We start from the raw sequence: 22,894 nt of genomic DNA, 5'->3' as shown, positions 1-22,894 counted from the left end.
GCTGTAGAATTTCATGCAGACTTCATCATTGTGGGCTTTCCAGTGATTCTTTTTAATGAAGTTACTAGGCCTTCCTCATTAATTAAAATAGTTTGAGAGAATTTTTTGGAACTGCCTGTATAATATTACAATTATTAACATACAAGTTTGGAATTTAGTGTTTCTCTAAGAAAATAGTTAACTTGCATTGTTTTGATTAAATTAAAATGTTGAATCAAGTTAATTTAAGTGAAGATACTAAGTGGAAGGTTGGAAAAATGCAGTATCTCTTTGTTTAGTGTTTCTTGCGCAGAGGATTTACAGAACTGTTTTGTGCTGCTCTCTTAATTAAGGCTGTAGCCTCGGGATGTGTTGAACCAAGAGCAAATTATGTGAAGGGAAAATTCCAAAAATTCCTCTGTGTGTGAGTTATTTATCACAACAGTGTCCAACAGGAGGTCATTAAGTTACAGGCCACTGTAAGTTTTGAGTAAATCCCTGGCTAGATCCAACAGCCAAGACATGAAAATTTAAATACCTGTTTGCTCATTTTACTTCTTTGGTGCATGTCTCTGCAGAGGCATAGCTCATGTAGGGGCTAGGAAGAAAGCACATAAAAAGGAGGAAGGAAGCAAAATAAGAAAAAAAATGTTGAGCAACAGAAACCATATAAGTTTGTGGCTTATGGAAATGAATATACAGCTAAAAGGAATGAAAAGAAAGTGAGAAGCCTTTTTTTTTTATTATTCAATAGGCCCTTTAACAGATTTGCTTGAAGGATTCATGAAAGTACTTTGCATTTCTGTTATCTAGATGAGGATAGATGGAAAACATATATGAAAAGTTGTTACAAAACTGGAAAATTTTGCAAAGTTGGGAATAAAAGATCTCACAAATGTGTACACAGCAAGAGGTCATAGAAAGGAGCCATATGTTCCATAAGGGATAGGAAGGGAAATTAGCAACAGATGAGGCAGTTATTTCTGGGAAAGGAAAGATGTCTTTGTCTCCAATATTTCATCAGAGTGACAGGGAAACATGACAGGAACAGAGGGAGCCTTCCCAGAATTAAAAAAGGAAACTAAGTTAAAATTAAGGGTGATGCCAAATCAGGTAAAAATTAAATTAGTTCAATTAAAACTGAAAAATGTGCCAATTAAGCAGTTTGACTTCTAAGTTTGTTGGGTTTCTTTGATTTTGTACTTTTTCCAGAGGAGTAGATTGTGTCTTTAAAATAATTACCAGACTTAAACAAAAGAGAGAACAAGGGATTTTTCTCAATTGCTGAGTTGCTGAGTCACTGTCCTTTTATTTCCTAACATTTACTACAAAACAATAATTAAAAATTTTCAAAAGAATGGGAAAGTGGAATATCAAAATCCAGTAAATTACCAGATAGTTGAAAAGTGTGAAAAACTTCTTTACTAGAAGTCAGTTTTAGACTAAGGCCTTTAGTTTAGACTTAACGAGTAAGAAAAATAAACATTTTCTAATTGATGGTTTCTTAGTGAAAGGTTCACTTTGGCTTGTGTTTTTGCCTCACTGATTGGCAAAGGAGGACATTCCTTGGTTTTTAATGTCATGAATCATATAAGCCTAAGTTTTATCCCACTGTCCAGCGTTCTGTGACTTTTTTTGGCGATACACCCAAACCAAGAAACCACTTTCCCTGTGCAATTTTTGTCCTGTTTAGAATTACAGGGTAGATGAGATACATTAAGCAAACCAAAGAAAAGTTCTCAAGAACTTTTCTAGAATTGTGAAGAGGAAGGAGTTTGAAGGAGATGAAGTAGGTTTGTGAGGAGCAGGAAGAGGAGAAGGAGGTGTAATGCCTGTGTAGAGACTCTCTAGTATGTCAGCATAGTTAAAATGCTTAAGGGCATGTCCTTAGTTTTTGCCCCTAGTTGAAGTTAATGATGCAAAGAGAGTTTGTATGATCTGGTAGTCAGATTGAGAGATGTTAGGCTAGAGAAGAGAATTATGTAGGTGATAGTAGAGCTGGAGCAGAATATGAGGTGCAAAAAAGCCAGGAACCTGAATTTGAATCCAAATGTGTTCTCTACTGACCTTTCGCTATGATTTGGATCCAAACAAAAGGGGACTTACTGGCGTGCCCATCCCACCAAGGTCAATTCAGGTGGGAAATTCCAGCTGGAATTCTTGAATTTTTCTTGTTTCAGAAGGCCTCCTTTCTCCATAAATATTTATGATATAAATTATAATCTTAATGGCTATGATAATTTCAGTCACCCATATTCAGAAAGAAATGGCTCCTTTCTGAACAGAATAATTCTGTTTTTTAAAGCAACCTTCTTGGACTTTAATGTTTCTGTGTAGCAGCTTTCCAAAGATGTGTCCAATTGGCTACGTATTTAACATTCATAACCTCTGTTCTTACCTGTATTTTTTAAGGAGTATGGTTACTACAAACTTTCAGAAACCTTTCAGCAGTTAGTTAGCATCAATAAACAAAAGTACCCTTTTTATTAACAAACTGCAGGCACTTTCTCAATAAAGTTACAATTTCAGCAGAAAAAAAAAAGTAGATTAAAAGGAACACTGCTCCTGTAAATTACTGTGTGCAGGTACCAACCCAGGAGACTCTGCAGATGGTTCTGTATTTGCAAACCTGACCTCACCACCCCTTCATCAATCTTCTGATCTGATTGAGTCTCTCCAAAGGTAGAACACACCATATCCCAAGGTACTAGAAGACACCTTTGAATTAGTCCCAGCCAGAATACCAATTAATTGGTACTTTTCTTTCATTTTGGAAGTTCGTAACAAAGGATTCAATTGTCTCATCAAGTACTAGCACCAACTAAAAGGTGGTATGGTCAGACAGGTCCAGGAAGAGCTCCAGAGGGAATGGTACTTCAGGAGGTGTAATCTTTGCTAGGTTTCCCTGCTGACCGGGAATGTGGAATTAAGTTGTGCTATGCCCTAGGATTTTGAGATAGACTAAAAGAAGGTGGAATCTTGATCCTTAAAATTGATACAACATGAATTCATCATTTCAGTTAGCCTTCCCTGCCAGTTAAGAAAAAGTAGAAGAGAGACCATAAATTCTGGATGTTAATTTTTCCCTCCTCAACTGTTTTCAGGCATCTTAGTTCTCTTACTGAGACCTGAGACTGATTATGCTGGTCTTTTCTCAACTAGGACAAATTTTCTCATGTGCTTCTTCCAATGTGTACCTATGCAAAGGCCTTGTACAATGTGTTGAGACCAGTCTAATCAATGCATCCTTTGTGGAAGAATACATTAACACCCTTTCTAGAAAACAACCCTTCTGAAAAAAATAGATACAAGCTTGTGTTCCCTTTCCAGTCTTACATGTTCCTGTTTTGTCACATACTCCTCAAAATTCAAAGGAAGACAGAGTGATACAGTGATACATGTTGGGCTTCAGTGATACCAGTAAAAATTATTTGGGTTTGTTTCCTCTTCATTGAGCACTTTGGAATTTTACAACTATTCTGTGAATGCCTGAGATACGTTCAATGGCTTCTAGTCACCTTCAAGAAGATACATGCTTTCCCTAAAGAAAAAGATTAGAGAGTAAGGGAAATTAATCTGCATGCAGTTTTCCAGAATTCTTTGTAGTTTCAGACTCTTATTGGATGCTATCTTGGATTATTAGTAACTGGTAGTCTTTTCTGCATTTCATAGATTCACATACATAAGGTTGTCATCTAATCTGATGACCTGAACACGTTATCACAAACAGTAATAGTCCACAAAGCAAACTGTGCACTGAAGCCAATACTTGTGATTTAGGTATAGTAGAAAGACATCCAAATTTAATATAAAATGAAAGCTTATGAAGAATCTATCATATTGCTTGGTAAAATATCTAGGAATTTTCTGTTGAAAATATATTCTGTGTTTTCCAGTTCATGGTTTTCAAACTTTTGTCTTCCAGCTATTGGATCTTTTTATGGGTTTGTCTGTTAGATTAAATAGCCCTTGCGGTAAGCTTTGCATTCTTGATTTTTTGATGCTATAGAACTTGGGCTGAAGTTTTCCTAGGGTTTGACTCTAAAAGCATCACTAATTCTTTAAACTGATAGCACTTTTTATTCAATGCACATTTTTCAGCCAGTCTGAATTACAAAACTATAGTTATTACTATGCTCAGTCACTTTTTTTTTTTTTTAAGCTGTAAGGAAAAACAAAGCAATACTTACCTTTTTGCTTCTCATTTGTATATGAAGACAACCAGCTGCAAGAGAAATACAGCTGCCTTACTGCGTTTTTTTGCATTAGGAATTAAGTTGATGAGTATGTTGATGGCATGAGTAGTTGATGGCATAAACCACAATGAATGCAATTAAATGAGCAAGATTGTGAAATTTATTTTGTATATCTAAAAGGAAGCCTGTTTAACACAAGTGCTGCATATATGCTGTAGAAAGCTTTTCATTTGTAATTTCCACTGTGATATTAATTAAGTCTGACAAAACTTCCCTATCCTGAACTTTGGATAATTTAAGCGAAAAACTCCACTAAAATCTGATAGAATGCTGTCATTCAAGATTCTTGAAATCTCTGAAATAATAAGGAATGAAAAGAAACAACTAGATTCATGGGAGGAAAAAAACCAGCAAGGTTTTTAATGCCAAATATTCAGTCCTTTTTCTATATACTTTGGATGAAGTGAGTTTTTTGCTCTTCTAGTCATGGTTTATCACTTTTTTATTCTCATGTACCTAATGGGAAAACATTGTCCCTTGTGCATTCTAAATCCAGCCATTATATATTAGCATCACTATATCACTATATTAAGTATTTCTTTATTCACAGCCAGCTTACTAGTCGCTTTTAGAATATACCTGTCACATCTAATTCGTTATAGTTTGGAAATGTGACACTTGGGAGATGGAAAACGGAAACATCAAATGTTACCAAGTGCCTAACTAGAACGTCTCTAATCTTTAGAATAGCATTTCTTTTGATGGAAAAACCTCTGTGGTGTCCTGCTGTCCATTTTGGACAAAAGAGCAGATGTGTTATATGCATTGTGTGCATGTGCATCTCATCTGTCTGTGGCAGGATGCAAACCAATGTAGCTACAAAAATCGTAGTTAATTTGGAAAGCATTAATGACAACATCAGCCCTTACAGTTAATAGTCTAAAACTTTTACTTAAACTGAGTGGGATTACTTAATTTCCATAACCAGTTTAATTATAATGTAAAAATCTAATGGTAATGTAAAAAATGAAGTGACATGTATATATATATTTTTGTATATGTGTATTTATACGTATCTATCAGTTTGTTTTAAGATTTTCTTTTCTTTTACCTGTATATTTGATCCTTTTCAATAAGTTTTCAAATTTCAGCAAGTAAAGATAACCTTATCGTAAAGGCTTTTTTTAAAAGTAAGTAAAAATGTGCTTCTGGAAAACATTGTGATTTAACACATGCCTTCCCAGAAAAGGTGAATGCTATGCTTTCATTAAACAAGTCGCTTTCTAGTTCACACAAACAGCATTATGAACTGAGGTCCTGGATGACCAAAACTTACAGCTATTTTTAACTTTTGACACTTGATTAGTCCCATTAACTGCAGTAGGGTTACATAAACCTGTGAAGTTAAGCATGTATGTGGAATTAGTATATAGAACATTCTAATTAGAATCCTGATTTTCTTTATTAATGGGATTTTTTGTAGGACATTTCTTCATTTAACATTCTGAAACATATTCATGATAACTTTATACATTACTAAAAGAAAAGAAGTTAAATCTGCAATATTGTATTTTAAAATATAGTACGTCCTTATGGACATACGATATTTAAAATGCCTATGAGAGACGACTTCTAATTTTCAGAACTGAATACATTAAATCTGAATTATATATATCCAAAGCATTTGATTCATTATTAAATAATTTAGCTGATTTCTTTATATATTATTCTGAATTAAATAATTTAACCTGATTTCTTTTATATATCCTTCTAGATGTATTCTATATATATTTCTTTAAATAGAAGTGCCTTGAAAAAGGCATATAGCTAAAAATTTTTTTTAAATGTTAATAAATATGTTATTAAATAAGAGAATTCATCTATCTCATTTTTATGAAGCACCACTTGACAGTACAGATTCCTTGAAAAATGTTACTGAAAAATACTGTCACTTCTATTTGTAACATATTTCTTTGGGTGGTCATATTAATTTCCTGTATTTTTTCAGTTGGCAAAAGTGAAAGTTAAGAATGCTTCTAAATAAGTACCTTGACTTATACTGCTCTTACCCCAGAAATTCTATGTGAAATACTCTGAAAAACTGATAGTAAGTACATTTATATAACAGTTTTGCAGCTATACAAAGTGAAGGATAATCGACAAAAGTCTCATTTGTGTAACAGCTTTGACCCATTAGGGGCTTTTAAATCATGCATCACTGACTTCAGGGTTGCTGTTGTCAAGCTACTTACAGATCCTAGTTAAATCAGGCATTTCATATTTTTGCCCTCATTCGCTTTTGTTTACCAGCAGGAGACAAGATATTTAATTAGTTTTGGGTGGTCATTTATAATCTCCTCTGGGCCAGCTCAGCCACAATGCTGGACGCCACTTCTGAGTTAATTCCAGTCAGGCTGGCCCCTCCAGTACAACATATTGGGTAACCTATAAGCCTTAGCAAAAGTTGCAACTGAACTATTAGAGGGGTGGGACCTCCCTGCTGGGAAAATACTGCGCAACAAAGCAAAAAGGGGCCAGCGTCACCAGTGGAGGTCAAGGCAACACTTAGACCAAACAGCATCTGGCAAACTGTGCCAAGTAGAAATCAATGAGAAGCAGGGCAGTGGGTAGTAATTTTATGCCTGTTTGCACAAGAAAATAACTCCTCCCGAACTGAAAAATTATTTTATAAAAAGCTTACGGCATCCTTTGGCATTGCCCTCTCCATTGTTGCTTCATATATTTTTATTTCAGTCAGTAAACTATATGGCACAATCGATACACGATTTTGTTTTGGGCAAAGCAACACTAATTGTAGCTTTAATTATGTTTTGGGACATGAGGAGTTTTGAGTCTTCTGCCTAATTGGTTAGGAACCAGATGTGTAACTGTAATTCATTTCCAAAGTGCATTACATTCTCTTCTTCATGTTACAACAGTGAGTCAAAGGGTTTGAGAAGGAAAAAAAAAAGACAGTTCCTTAATATTATAGACTAGATTCCAGCCACTGTAAACTGTTGCAGCTCAGCCCACTGAACCTTACCTTGTTTTTTCATCTTCCTTTTATTCTTTATTTCTGTTCCTGCATGTATCTCTGCTTATATCTCATCTCGTGGCCCTTGTTTTTCCCCATTGTCTTTCTTTGCTTTTTCTCTTTTCCCTGAAATTCCAAGTGCTGGTGTTTATCTGAATATTGTAAGCAGGCTGCCATTGAATTCAGTGGGATTACTCAGGGCTTAATATTAACATACACGGTCTTTACAGGTTCATGGCATTAAACGCCATATTTTATCCCTTACAGACTTCTTTCTTGTGCACTTTTCTGCTTCTCAAACAGGGACCATTCTCTATGGTTTTGGGGTTTTGTCTACTTGTCAAGAAGTATTTCTATTTTCAACAATTTCATCACTCATTTTCATACTTAAACTGCCTTGTATTTTCCTGCACAGCAATTCTTTCTGTACTTCGAGTGAAGCAGGTTGCAGATTGCAAAGTCTTTATGGTATAGAAATTATAGAAAAGTAATAGTGTTTCATAAATAGATTGCCTGTCTTGCAGCACTCAGTTTTTTGTGATTATAGGTGCTGGGAAGATACCAGTTTCAGTCTGAGAGTCTTCACGCCTCTTGATAGAGAAAAGAATAGACTTTAGACAGTGACTTTTCACTGTAGGAAAAAAAGGGAGAAAATGAATGTTCCAGCACTTTTCTGGAAGGAATAGAAAGCTGAATGTTCATAGAGTCTGTTGTTGGAAGATTGCATATGAGGAAGAAGAACTCACTAGAAGTGAAGTGGACTAGCTGTTGGTGTCCGGGGACAGAAATGGTGCTTTTACTCAGAGAGTGCATTTTTTAACAGTTATAAATTATACAGAAAAGTTTTAATGTAATAGGTAAAATGCTTTTTTTTTTTTTTTTTGGTTCTCCTTTTCAAGCATGTCAAGCTAGATGCTACTTGCTTGACCAAAATTTGCATGTGCAAGCTATTTGTTTGTTTGATTTTAAATAAGATTTTTTCTGCTGATGTATCTGGGAAAACTCAGTGGGAGCACATTCTTAACATTCCTCTCCTTTGATACCATGAGGAATCTTTTATACCTCTCTTTCTTTACTTCTCTTTCTCCCCTGAATAGTAAACAGAAAGGTCCGCTAGTGTAACAGCTGTCTCTTCAATACAAGCAAGTGTAGCGTCATCTTTGTGGAGAAGGACCTGGGAGTCCTGGTGGACAAGAAGTTATCCATGAGCCAGCAATGTGCCCTCGTGGCCAAGAAGGCCAATGGTATCCTGGGATGCATTAAGAACAGCGTGGCCAGCAGGTCGAGGGAGATTATCCTTCCCCCCCTACTCTGCTCTGGGGAGGCCACATTTGGAGTTCTGTGTCCAGTTCTGGGCTCCCCAGTTCAAGAAAGACAAGGAACTGAACAGAGCTCAGTACAGGGCTATGAAGGTGATTAGGGGACTGGAGCATTTCTTGTATGAGGAATGGCTGAGAGAGCTGGACCTGTTTAGCCTGGAGAAGAGAAGACTGAGAGGGGATCTGATCAATCCTTATAAATATCTAAAGGGCAGATGTCAAGAAGATGGGGCCAAACTCTTTTTAGTGGTGCCCAGTGACAGGACAAGGGGCAATGGGCACAAGCTGGAACGCAGGAAGCTCCATCTGAATGTGAGGAAAAACTCCTTTACTTTGAGGGTGACCGAGCACTGGAGAAGACTGCCCAGGGAGGTTGTGGAGTCTCCTTCTCTGGAGATACTCAAAACCCACCTGGACACGATCCTGTGCAACCTGCTCTAGGTGATCCTGCTTTAGCAGGGGGGTTGGACTAGGTGATCTCCAAAGGTCCCTTCCACTGCCTACCAATCTGTGATTCTGTGTGATTCCGTAGGCTGTGATAAAATAAGTTCATTGCCAATAGAAGAGTCTGCTACTGTATGAACAGCTTTGGTTTTCTCCTGTGAATCAGCAAGACAATCCCAACATATTAAGAGAAAAATGTTTATGAGAAAATAAAAAGGAGTTATCTTTTCACACATTCATAATTAACGATCTTTCATAGCTAGCTGGGGAGAGCCCTAACACCCCACAACTCTAAGAACCTGCTACGATGTCTGCAACTTACAGTTAGTGTTGTTGCCCATGGTCTTGTGAAAGCTGGACACCACAGCTCTCAACAAAGCCCAAGTAAAATACATAGTTACTGATTAGCAAGTAGGTTGGATGCAGGCATAATTGAATTGGAAATTGTAGTATTTGCCATTTTAGGTATAGGATTAGACATATTCTTAGGAGGAATTTTGGTAAAGTTAATACTTGTGCTGAAAAAAGATATAGATACTTCTAAGGAAGTAATTTCATTCCAGGATGAAATTCCAAACTGTCTCTGAGCATAGTTACCTGTTCAGTTTCTGTGTTTAGGAATTTTTGTGGTTTTCATTCTGAATTCCAAAGAAAAAAAAAAAATCAATTTTAAAGGCTAACTTGTGAATGATCTTGGTATTTTTTATCTAATGAAAAAAGAAAAAGTTTTTTTTGAATGTAGGACAACTAAAATTATGTTTGGGGTTTTTTAAAACTGATAATTTGCAGTAACGTTAATGTGTTTCTTATGCTTCAGATGGCATAACAAATAGGTAATTTAACAGTTACTTACTACAATGTAAGAAAGAGTGGTTTTTAACAAAGTCAGCTTGGGGAACTGACTCACCCTGTGGCTGCATTATTGCCTACCTTGCCAGTGTTTGGGAGGAAGCGAGCACCTAGGGATGGGAAAGGATGAAGACTACCTGTTTCAGCAAAAACCTGAAGTTTCAGCAGATAAGATGTAATAACAAATCACACCCTCTGCTCGAATGGCATCCTAAACTGCATTACCTTTGTTGCTTGAGATTGGCTGTATCTTTTCATTAAGGAAGAACACTAAGCTGATTTTCCTATTAAGAAGTTTTAGTTCATCCATTCTTTGTAACAAGCTTAGGATTTTTGGTTTTGTTTTGTTTGTAGCGCTGGTACTGCTTCAGTGTCAGCGATCTCATTAAATTTAGTTACATTTATAAACTTTCGAAAATAGCACACAAATCCTAGTTCAGATATGCTGGTTCATAAATTGTTGGGCTTTGGCAGTTACCATCCCTGCAGAATCCATTTGGAACAAACATCTCTGGTTTGAGGTTAAAAGGACCATCTCATTTTATTTGGAGGGCAGTGGGCACAGGAGGTGAAACATGGGAGTTTATCTTCCTGTAATCTCAAAGACGCCCTTATATTTACAGTGGTGATTGTGATGCACACGAGTGAGGAATGGGCAGGATGACAATTGGATGAGAGACATCTGAAAAAGTTGGAGAGATTGTAGGGGCCTCCACAGAGGGAGGTCAGGACCAAGAGATAAATAGCCCCTGGAGTACTGCTCCTTCCAGAATCTGGAGTTGAACTCAAGAGTCCCAAGTTTATACTTACTTCTGCTGTGAGGAAATATGGTCAAATCAGCTGATGAAATATGTCCCAACCACCTACTTTGTCTTTCTAATCCTGAGATACCTGGTATATTAGAAGATAATAATTTATCACTTTTGCTGCTAGTTACCCTGTAGGAGGTTTTTCAGAACAGGTTAGAAAAACATCTATCCGAGATCATAAAAACAGTAATTCCTGTCTGGAGTCAGGAGGGTAAACTAGATCCCTTCCCTCATCTGTTTCTCAGTGCATAGCGTAGATACTGCTTTTAGTAAGTCTCAAGCTATACAGTAAAGGAAGATCATCTTTGGAAGACTCTTGCCTCATTGAAATTGGGTATATCAGAAAATAAAAGATGGTTAAAGAAACTGAATTACATCTTAAATAGATGGATTCTGCTCTTGCCTGTGCCAGAATGCCTATGTAATGCTTAATAAGTAATTTAATTTTTTTTTTAATTGGTTGCTGTGGGCATATTTGTAGTGCCCAGTGCTATTGAAGCTAGTGTCAAACAAGTTAATTCATGTTTGAAATATGAACAGAGAATCCGTATTTTGCCCAGGCTAGTTAGTTCAGCTGTAGCTCAAAACTTACAGAGCTGTACTACTTCATTATCTGAGGTTCCTTGCACAATGCTAGCTGAATGGTGAACATTGTGCCAGGTAACTGCGTGTCCCCTATTGTGTGTTGCCTATAGGTCCCTTTGTGAAAAACTTGAGGCCAGCTTTTGCAGATCGCTGAGCACACACAGGTGGAATTGACATTGATAGATAACTATATTTTTAAGTGTATGAGAACCTATGTGACGTCAAGTACTCAGAAAATTTGCTAGCTTTGTAATCATATGTCAAAGCTGGTTTTTGCTGCTTTAGTGGTGCAATGGGTTGCAGTATCATTTTAAGTGGAAAGTTCTTTCTTTTCATGAGCTGTCTTGTGTAGGTGTGTAATAGTAATCATATTCAATACATAATATAGTGAGAAACATTTTAGTTAAAGGTTCAAACATGTTCTTCTAGTACCATGATAAAATGAACACTTTCTCATTTTTGTTTTTTTAAGGAGGTTTTAGACCTCCTGTTGTAGAAGCATGCTTTAAACCAAAGTTACGTTGAAAGGGTGTCCTGTGCCGGATCACCGGGGAAAGCTATGCTTTTTGAGCCTCACCTGAGGGAAAGCTTCTTAAGAAAGGTACCTTGAAACAGAAAAGGATGACTGGCAAGGAGAAATGGTTAAAGTGAGAAGAAGTGATAGCTGGAGAGTAGTGTGGCAAATAGAGCCTTAAGTGTGGTTGGGACATTTACATGTTGAACTATTAGAAAGAAAAGCTCACCCCAGAGAGACTGAAGAGGAGAATGGAATGTCCTAAGCACTCTGTAGAAAAAGGGTGTCCCGAATGAGGTTGGGAAGCACTAGGTGAAATGATTGTAAATTCATCTTACTGCTGTAGATTGCTATTCAACTTCCCAGAAAGAGTTAGTGTCTCAATTTCCATTCAGTTCACGATATAACATTCACTTGTGAACTGTTCTGTTTTCTGATTGTCCTATAGCCATAATAGTGAAAGCAATGTAAATAACCAAGGAAGGAAAATACGTTATTCTGCACACTGTGGATTTCTAGCCAGTCTCCTGAGCTGAGTCAAATATTACTAGAAATTGGGCCCTTAAGGATGGTCATATTTTGGTAGTTACCCACCTGCTCTTAATTAAGCAGCATACGGCATGCCAGTTTTTCAGCTTTGCTCAGTATAAACTACAGTGGTAAGAAGTGATGAGGCTTTTAGAAAGGATCTACCTGAGATGAAATAGTGAGTTCTGGTTAGAAGGAAGAGGTAAGATTCTTGCTTTGATATATTGCTCATATATGATATTTTTAGTACAACTAGAGAAGGTATCGAGGAATTAGACTTTACCAGAAATGTTACTTTCACTTCCTTTTAAAATTAGTATTTGGCAACAGTCATTCCACAACAAAAGTAATGAGATTGTGTTTTGCATAGTAGTACAGGTGGAAGATAGCCAGCACTTTTTAGTGGGTGCTGTGATAATCGCATCTGAGTTGTTAACTTGGATATCTAGCAGACAATTTTTAACGTATTTCTGTATGTAGTCATAAATCCTGAACCTAGTTAATTGCTTTGATGGACTGAAACTGTCCCTTATTTTCCTAATATCAGTGGTGACTTAAAGATGCTAAAATAATTTGGTTCATGACTGAAATAGCATTCTTACCTGTCTTTTTTTTCCTCTGATATTTGGATTAAAGGCACTGTTTCAGAATTAAAATGTGAATCAAGAATAATGCTGCTAGGATAGCATGGAGTAGCACTAAATTTGTACCTGTTAGAGATTCAAAGAATGAAATCTGAGTGATTGAGTAGACACAGAACTTCTTTCTGGTTATTCTAATGTTCTTCTGGCTTGAGATTATGTTATGACACTAAAATAAGAGTAAAAGGGAAATTCTTGAGAAATGATTGATGTACACTAAAGATGAGACTAATATAAGTTGGGATCTAGAAAAGTTTTTAGCACCACAGCAGTCCATCGCATCAGAATATATTAATAGCTTTTTGAAAACTTGTATCGTAAAAATCTTGAGAATAATTTGAAACATTATTTCAAGGAATAAGATCTCTGAGAAATGATTAAAAATAAATGGAGGAGGGAAGAGAATTACATAAGCAGTAAGCTAAAACACAGAGGAAATCTAACCAGGTGAAGGAAACTTGGGAAAATTTCATTGATACCCTTTCTATTATTGACTGAGCAATAAAGCTGTTTATTTTCTAGTTTGAGATCACATATTTTCATATGGCTGTTGGGCTGTGCAAATGAACTAAATTAATTGGTGTGGATAAAACCTTAATAGTTATTTCTCTTTCATAAAGCAGAAACTTAAAAAATTGCTATAGCATTGAAAAAGCAGGCATTTGATCTGCCCACGGAACAATTTTAGCCTCGCCTAAAAGCTATAAATCCCGGTAGTGGCGTTGTTTATTAATCCAGATGGATTTGGGTCCTTGTCCTGTGATTTGATAGTAAATCACTTCAGGTAAAGTACAGTTTGTTCAGTAAGAGAGATAAATCACAGCTCTCTGGAGATTATATTCAATGTGTTAGTCAAAGCCTGATAATTGGTGGTGAATCACGTAGGAGGGGGAATATTAACAGCACTGTTGTGTAGTATGTTACTATGCATTAGTGGAGTGAAATACAAAGTTTTTAAGAACTGTGATTTTCATTATATTTGAAGACTTCATTGAAATTCGTACTGGCAGGACATAGTAAGTTAAAAATAGGAAAACTGCTGGCAAATTTAAAAATATGGTATTATACCATATGATATTTTAAAGGGATGCTTTTCATATTTCTGGTATGAAGTTAATAGCACTCAACACTAAGAGTGATTAATTATCTGAATTGAGTAATAGCTATCTCATGAGAATGCACAATATTTATTAACTTACAAAACACATTAACTGTATTGTGTTCTTTTACATTAAAAATGCCTTGAGATTAAGAGACAAAGGATTTAACTAACAAACTTATTTGGGAATAGAAGGCTGTAGTGCTAAAATATGCTCTAGCAATAGCATGAAGATCAGAGGTGTTTGGTTTTTTTCCTACTGCACATGCAGTACTTCCCATGAAGCATCTTCAGAAAAGAAATATCTCACAAGTTCTATGTAAAAGATGTATGGTTTTGTGGTTTTTCTGAGAGTGTGCTGTTTCTCCGCTCTCTCACACACACAAATAATCAGAAATTGTTATTCAGAAAGTAGCATTTTAATGTGTGGTAGTAGTTCTTTATGTCTGGGAGAATAGGTCAATGGACACAGATAGGAATGTTGAACATTTATAATGAAACGTGATGCAGTTGTACTTCTTTAAAAATTGAAGATGTGGCATGCATTTTGATAATGGAATAATGGAGACTCCCTACCCCAACTATCAGCTCTGTTCAAGACCATTAGGATTCAGAATATTAAGAGCAGAGCAACTGGGCGTAACAGCCTACGTTCAACATCTGTCATGCTGGAGTCCATTAGTGTTCAATTGCATCCTATTGTTTTTGGATTATTCAACCTCATTTCATTGTCATTGCTTCTGCTAGGGATTAATCAGCTGTTTACAACTACACTAAGTTTTGGAGTCATACTGAAAACAATTGAGCTATAGTTCTAAATAAATATACAGTGTTCAGTCTCTAATGAAAAAAGTTACTAATTTATGAATGCTGGTAACAATTTAATTAAGTTTGAAATCAATACAGATAATAAATCATTGTGTGGCAGGTGGGGTGGTTTTTTACCTTTTGTGTATATCATAAAATGATTGTATGATATTTCCTTGTAAGTTTATATACATAATGCTTTAATAATACAAGTACAGTAAAACAAAGATGTTTTGATTTTGGGGTGTGGGTGTGCATATGGTGGGCTCTCTATTGTTATAATTGGTAGCAGAAATGATCCCTTATTGCAGCAAGCAGATTATTTTTTCACATCCTCTTTACCTATTTAGGGATATTACTAAAATACACTTTAAAAAAAAAATCCAATAAAATACACATATATGCTTTAATATGGTGTATTAAAAAGGGCAGATTTCAGACTATTTGTATACTTACATGTTTTTATGTACATCTATGTCCCAACCTATCAAAATATTTTTATAATCTTTATTAGATAAATCCATAGCTACATTTTAACTGTTTAGATGTATATTTTAAATTATTTTAATGACATGGATTTGCTGACATGCGAATACATAATCCCCATTTTTCTCAAGGTACTACTCTCTCTGCAATGTTGTGTACTTTATACAATATTAAAATTGTGAGTCCTGAAGTGTTTCTAATAATTTGAGTCTACTTGTTTTGGTACTGTATAGTGCACAAAAGTAGTATTCTCGGCCATATACTATTAAGGTAATTCTCCTCTGTTTCATTACAACAGTTATTTCTTCTACCCTTAATACCGTTTAACCAGAATTTTCACATGTTTTAATGCACAAATACTACAATGCACAGAGATTTTTTTTCCCCTGAGTTGCAACAGATTATCCATTGAAAGGATCTTTTGCTTAACTGCCCAGAGTCTTGTGGGGCCAGCCAGACACTACTCCAGATGGCAAGTTGTTAGGGCTGGACAGAATGGCTTTGGAAGACTTCTCAACAGATGAAAGCTGTAATGTTCGGATTTTACTGGTTTGTTTTTTTTTTTTTCCCCCTGTAGTTCCCAGGGTGGGAAGGTACTGAGATGGAAGCAGAGTGCCGCCCGCCCACCTGCTACCACCTGTTTAGCTTTTGCAGTTTCTATAAAGCCTCATCTTGTCTGTAAGACACGATCACTGCTTGCCGGCAGGAGTCAAGAAAGGAGAGATTTCTCTTACAAAGTTATGTCTTCAGATCGCAACCGTTCATCATTTCAAAATACTCTCCTAACTGAATCAGAACTTCTTTCATCTGAAATGGTCATTGGGAATTGATGTGGTTTTAATCCATTAAGATTCTTTTTGGATTAAATGGACCATTTTCTTCAGTAACATATATTTTGAGAATGGAGATTTCATTGCTTTCTATCTCTTTGAGTTTAAAGAAATTAAAAGAATGAAAGCATAAGACACTAAAAACTCTTTTTTCTTTCTTTAAATAATAAGAAGCAATTTCCAGACATTTCCAGAAGAACCAGAAGACCTTTTATTTATTTATTTTTTTTTTAGATGCTAAGAAAAATATCACATCATTGATACCTGGAAACAGATTCAAGAGGTACACAGGCTACTCACATGAGTGCTTTCCCTACCACTTTTTAGATACCTAATTTTTAAAAAGTAATCTTTGTGTGTGTTAAACTGAAGCTGCATCGAATATGAAAACCTGCAAATCCAGTCATTTGGATTCAGGCGTAGAATCAGACGTCCAGTGCAGAAGTGGATCGGGCTGTGTTGTGAAGTGCAGTTCAGAAAGGATGGAGAACGCTGCAAAGAGAAGACTGGCTGCCAATGCCAGGGAGAGAAGACGGATGCAAGGACTGAACACAGCCTTTGATCGTTTGAGAAAGGTGGTTCCACAGTGGGGTCAAGATAAGAAACTGTCCAAGTATGAGACCCTTCAGATGGCTTTGAGTTATATCATGGCTCTCACTAGAATACTTGCCGAAGCAGAAAGATACAGTACTGAAAGAGAATGGATTAGCCTTCACTGTGAACACTTTCATCCGGAGAGCTACCACCATTATATGGGACAAAAAATGGCAACGGACAGTGATCCTTATGCACAGCGAATAATCAGCTATCACCCTGAACACTTTCAAATAGCTAATTAGAACTTTTAACAATCTAAGAATATGCAGCAGGCCAGATGTGTAATTTAATAATTAGCAAGAGTTAATCTGCTTGAATAAGGTAATACTGGCATTATAATAGCTCATTCTTGTTTGCATCTTATTACTAATTTGACAAATAAATTTGCTTTGAGAGCTTTAAATTGATATGCATTGAGAAGATTGAACTTATTTAATGCTGGTGGAAAGCATACTTTTAATTTGAAATCTTTCTGATAATTGCTTCCTAGTTCATCTAGTTAATTTGACTCTTCTATTAAATAAGTTTTTGCTGGGTTTTTTTTACTGTAATGAATCATGACAGCATTTTTCTACAGATCATGGGCCAAATTGACCCATGGTGTACTGAGTGGAATAACACCAGAAATTAACTTCATTCCATGTTTTTATTTTTATGTCAGCTTCAAAGTTATTCTTTGGTTTGTTTTCACAGAAATGGCTCCCATGGAAAAGGTATTATAATGTATTGGAGTTCTAGTCCTCCAGAGAACTAGCTTTCTTAAACTTTGTAAGTTTGACGTTTGGGTTCCAAGGTTGTGTAGGTTTGCTTTAATCCAATTTATGGTGTCTCTCGTATGCTCGAAAAAGAGCTAGTTTCAAGTCCTGGAAGGAATGTTTTTGTTTTCAATGGCTGTAAAAGCATATGTGATTATATACCATAAATGAGAATGCTCACATGAAAAGGATCTAAACTTCTAGATTTTTGTAGACTTTCAATGTTTGGATTTTTTTTTTAAAATTTATGTTGCCTGGAAACAATAACAGATTTTGTAAATCATAAATAAAGTGTTTTCTATGATATGTCCTAACCAACTACCTGAAATTCCTGCTCTAGGAATTACTTACGTAGTGTCTTTCCCACCCAAAATGTTACCCTACTTCCATCACAGTCCTGGCAGTTTAATGTGCAGAAGAATCAACTAGCAAATGATGCTTTCTTGCCAGTTAGAGTAAGAAGTTTGTTTTACGTACTATCTGAAAAACAGCCTTTAGAGATAAGAGTTTGGTAAAAAGTTATAGAGCATTCTTGCGAAGCAGTTGAGTTGATTTCAGCCCTGAATTGCATTTTGTTTGTTTGCTTCTTTCACTTGTGGAGGATAGAGGGATCTGCGTAGAAAGAAGAGGAAAGGAGGTTGGGAAGGTTGAAAAATGAGTAGGAGCAGGACAGCTGGAGAAGCAGATGTGTTTGTAGCAGGATGTAGAGTCCGCAAAAGTTCAAGTGCCAATGTCTGTTTTGATGGCAGCAGATGATGAAGCTAGAAGGGAACTTCTGCTGGTGCTCGTTTCCAGAAACAAGCCCTTGCTAGTGTTAGCCACGAGGGAGAAGGAGAAAAGGAACTGTTGTCCCCAAACAGCTGTTGGTAGGTTTCCAGCAGGGAAGGCTGGCGAGTTCCCTGCTGGCTGCCACCATAGCTTATATTTTAGAATTCTTTCGAATGACAAACGAATGGTTTTTGTAGGAGTTATTTTCAACAATTAAGCAGCTATCAGTGAAAAACAAAAGCATCAATAGGAACTCAGCCCTGTTTTGGGGAGAGGGACTCTGCTGCAGGAACAGTTACATTACAACGACCTGACCTTGCTACCTGTCTTCTCTCAGAACCCTCATTGACATTTTGCCCTTGGTCACCATCCTGCAGACTAGTATGTTTCCTGAGGCAGGAGCTGGGCTGTTCCTGGAGTGAAAGCTGCCAGGACAGACTTTCAGGCCAGACTGAATACATATAGAACGGGCACTGCATAATCTGAGGCAACTCTGTCCTTTAAACACTGGGCATTCAGTATATTTTAAGCCTCTCTAAAGGTGTTAATTATTAAAGTGTGGGCTTTTGCTTGTTATGAATTACATGAGATCTTTATTGGCAAACAGTGAATTCAACCTTTTGGGAATATGAAGGCACGATACTGATTTCTTTGCAGAAGTTTATAGAGAGAGAATAGAATTAATTGTTTTCCATCATATAGCCAAGTTAATACTATTTGAATATTACTCATCATTAAGTAGTGACAAGTTTATGTGATACTAATCAATACAATCCTTAAATAATGAAATTATGTGCCATTTCACGCTAATTTATTAGCTGTAGACTTTAGCCAGATGTCTCACCTGCACTGCTGGCACAGTAGTGGGTTTTCTATCCTGAAATGGGAATATGATGCAAATAAATCGCAGTTATATGATGTGGAAAACTTGACTTAGTGAGAGATACCCTCCTAAACTTTAGGTGGGAAGGGTAATACAATACGAAAGTAAAAATACCAGAGTAGTGTGCAACAACAGTACTGATGTATTTCTGCACTACTGGCATATGATTTGATTTTGTAGGACATGACATTGCAGATTTTATGTAATTTATGTAAAGTACTGAACATCCATTTCTCTTCCGATTTTGTTTCTTCCATTCAGCATTGTAATTTACTGTCTGCTGCATATGATGATAGATATAATTATAAAAATAATGGATTAGTATGCTGTGAATGATTAAATGATAGTAATCTCACATAAAGAGGAACAAAACAACACAAACCATAAAATATCTGTGGTTATGTTACCAAAAATTATTAAGAATTGAAACCAAAGTCCTAAAGAGCACTTTAGTGCAGTAGATAACTTGTGAACACTTTGTAGATCATGTCATTGTGTCAATCTCTGCTGTCGAACAATGTGATGAGATTATAATCCCCATTCTCTTAGATTTGGTTGTGCTAGTGGGGGGTGAATGTTTTGTTGATCTCTAGCTATTGATAATAATTAGTAATGTTACTAGTGGAAATATTGTCATTTTATAGAATGCTGTAGTATTTTTGTTTCTTGGGAGGGTGCAGTATTGAGCTGGAAGTTGGGATTTCCAATTTACTACAGCACTGAAGGCAGCAGAGTAAATTCTTTGTAATGTATAGACAGGTGCCTGTCTATTGATGATTTGTCAAAGCTTTTTGGGGAGTGAATTAGGTGAGGGGGAAGTTTGATCATTAAAAATTCTTTCTGAAGGCACTCTGAAAAGTAGATATTATCCATGCTGGTTTGGACTTCTCAAACTCAACAGCTACTCAGGAAGTCATTGGTTTCTTTTCATAGTTTTCCTTTACAAATACTTTATTGGCACTTTGTGAAATGTAAACTTGATCGTTTAACTTGGGTTTGATTATTGCTTCCAAATATTTGTTCCCCAGTGGCTGTTTGTTCCTTGTCAGGAAATGGCTGTGACCCATCTTCTGTACTGGACTTTACTGGTATGGGCATTTGAAGCTTCCTCCCCTTAAATAATTATTGCCTCCAGGGGCCTCCAAATGAAGCAAAAGCCTAGATGCTCAGAGCTTGGTGTATTCTTAGTGCCTGAGCTTTGCTCATAAATTTTTGTGCCACTGAACAGCAGTGCAAACCTGAAATACTTATATTTGTAGTATCAGTACATTGTAATTCTAGAACCACATTATTGTGAAAACACTGGGGATGAGAAATGCTTGCTTCATTAAGTATATTTGTTGCATGCTACACACATATGTTTCACTATTGAAATTCAGTGTGAAATTCTAATGAACTATTTGTGGGAAATTTTGTTCTTCTAAAAAGTTCAGAGTGCAGGCTTTTCTATTTGAAGCGGTTATAGATACTCTGCTTCTGTGATTCTTTGAATTCCATCACCCTGTTTTGGCAAGGTGACCAGAGTTATTTTTGAACTCGGAACTGGAGTGAGATTTTTAACTGCAGTGACTTTTCAATGGCTGAAAGCGGAACTAGGGTAGCACGTTCCCTAAATGTATGTTAGTAACAAAAAGTTAGTGGTTTCTTCCTGGCTAAGTATTGAGGTCATCAGTATTAGCATGGCTTACCACTTTAATCATTCCAACTTTTTAGGCTTCTATTTTCCATCTCACCATTTATACGGTATTTAGGGCACAGTCCGTTTTGTACTATACACACATACAGGGCAAAGCTCAGTTCTTGACTGGAATTCCTAAATGATGCTGCAATACAAATTCTGAAAAGTAAAAATGTTGCTAACCTTAGTTGTAGTCTTGTAAGGTCAATGACATTACAGCGTCTTCACATGGGGATGCATGAGTATCATTAGATTTTTAAATATTTAGCTAAGTTTCCTATACCTTGTTAAATAGAACTTCCCTGGTGAAATCTTTGTGGAAGTCCCTATAGTGATGTGTTTAAGTTTTGATTTTCCAAAATAAGTTTTTGCCTTAAGATGGGTACCCTTACACTTAGGTTTCCAGTTATTTGGGCTAAGCAATATGGATGCAGTTTTCTGTACTTTAGGAGTAAAATTTATCTGGATTTTTAAAATTCAGTAAGAATGTACAGAACACTTTCTTTTTTCTTTTTGCCCTAAATATGTTCAGCTGTTCAATCTCTACAAAATATCCAGGGAAAAAACAAATGCACTGAGAATAAAGACATGTTTATTCATTGAAGAAGCAGTCCACTGTTTCCTCTACACAGATACCTTGTAACAAACATTGATTTCACCTGGTACTTGGGCACTTTTTAAAAATTTCTTTATGTTTTTAACTCTAATTAAGTTTCAGGAAAACATGGCTTTAAAAAACCCAAAGCAGCCCCATGTATAATATTTAAATATATTTTCTAACAAAGAGCACATTTTAATAGTCTACTTACTTTTTTTCTAATTTGTAATTCAGTTTTCATTTGTACAAAAATTAGCATGCAAAATATATCTTATATGGAATTCACTTAAAATGTCTGCATATGTAATGCCAAGGAATAAGGAGTTCATTGTTGAATGGCTTCGTGCAGCCTGGGGTGCATATTTGGGTTTGTTTTTCAAGATTTCATAATGTCTTCAGGATTTTTCCATTTCTTTACAAAACCATGTTGCCTGCTACTAACAGATTGTATGCTCCTAAAGGATGGTCAGTTTCTGAACAGAATTTCCCACTGATATCAATGGAGAACTCCACTTAAATTCACAGCACATATGGCCCAAGATTTCTTTGTATTATGCTATAAATTGTTCTTTTTAGTGGACTTGAAGTATAAAGGCATTGTGTTGCTTAGAGGAAATCATAAAATGTGTAGGAACTGCTTTAGCTCATGGAGCTGTAGCTGAGGTAAAATAGTCTTAAGAACATCATCTCTGACCTAGCGGGCACAGAAGTACGTAGAAATCAAGCCAGGTAATGGAGAAACATGGTTACCTGGGAAAGCAAAATCAGTACCAGCAAATGTAATGGGACGCATCCTTTTTTTCCCCTGTTGTTTTCTGTATCCGAGCTATAAGATCCAGCTTCCTTCAAGTGTTGGGTTTGCATCCACTGCTCATTTAAGATTCATTCCAACATCTACTAATGGACCCTCATACCTAGAATATGCGAAATCATTCAAGGTGAAGACTGTATGGGGAGAATGAAATTCTGTGGTTTGTGCGTTTGGCCCTCATTCAATTGTCACTTGAACAAGTGCTGGATAAACAGCTAAAGGTTGAAAAAATAAGTCCTCTGTAACAGGTCTCCAGTGCCCTACCGCACAGAGAAACTTCTAGGAGCATTGGTCATGACCCAGCAAACAGGTATTTCAGGGGGAGTGCATGAGCTAGGCCACCAATGTAGTGGACCGATTCTGCATGAATTTTTTGAGAAGTGATGGAGTTCAGCTATGTATCTGTAGGTAGAAGTATATGCTCAAGCATAGGCTTTGGAGGCTGATTCTCCAAGATGGTGAGAATTTGGCAAATCTATCGACCTTTAAAACATGCAAATTACCCTAAAGACTCTTTGGCTTCTGCTGTGGTACCCCTGAGAAAACTTGTTTTTTCAAACTTTGGTGAAGGGGCTGAGGTTATGAGGAAAAGAAAGCATAATTTAAAACCAGAGCAAATTGATAGTGAGAATTCTTTAAAAAAGCAACAACTGTATTTCACAACTACCTACTTATAAGCATGTC

General features: G+C 36.3%; 1 protein-coding gene across 1 annotated transcript; it reads left to right on the top strand.

The window, feature by feature from the left end:
• The first annotated feature begins 16,503 nt into the window (after positions 1-16,503).
• Positions 16,504-16,959, top strand: ATOH7 (atonal bHLH transcription factor 7). Its single transcript, XM_010301582.2, has one exon. The coding sequence runs from the start codon at positions 16,504-16,506 to the stop codon at positions 16,957-16,959; it is 456 nt and encodes a 151-aa protein (XP_010299884.1).
• The last annotated feature ends 5,935 nt before the right edge of the window (positions 16,960-22,894 follow it).

Source organism: Balearica regulorum, chromosome 7, assembly GCF_011004875.1.
Source record: "Balearica regulorum gibbericeps isolate bBalReg1 chromosome 7, bBalReg1.pri, whole genome shotgun sequence".
NCBI lineage: Eukaryota > Metazoa > Chordata > Aves > Gruiformes > Gruidae > Balearica > Balearica regulorum.
Note: the sequence above shows the minus strand (reverse complement) of the source record. Positions and strands in the feature narration are given on the sequence as shown.

What these genes read in the sequence shown, in the direction of transcription:
- ATOH7 (XM_010301582.2), top strand. Translation starts at nt 16,504, where the DNA reads ATGAAAACCTGCAAATCCAGTCATTTGGATTCAGGCGTAGAATCAGAC.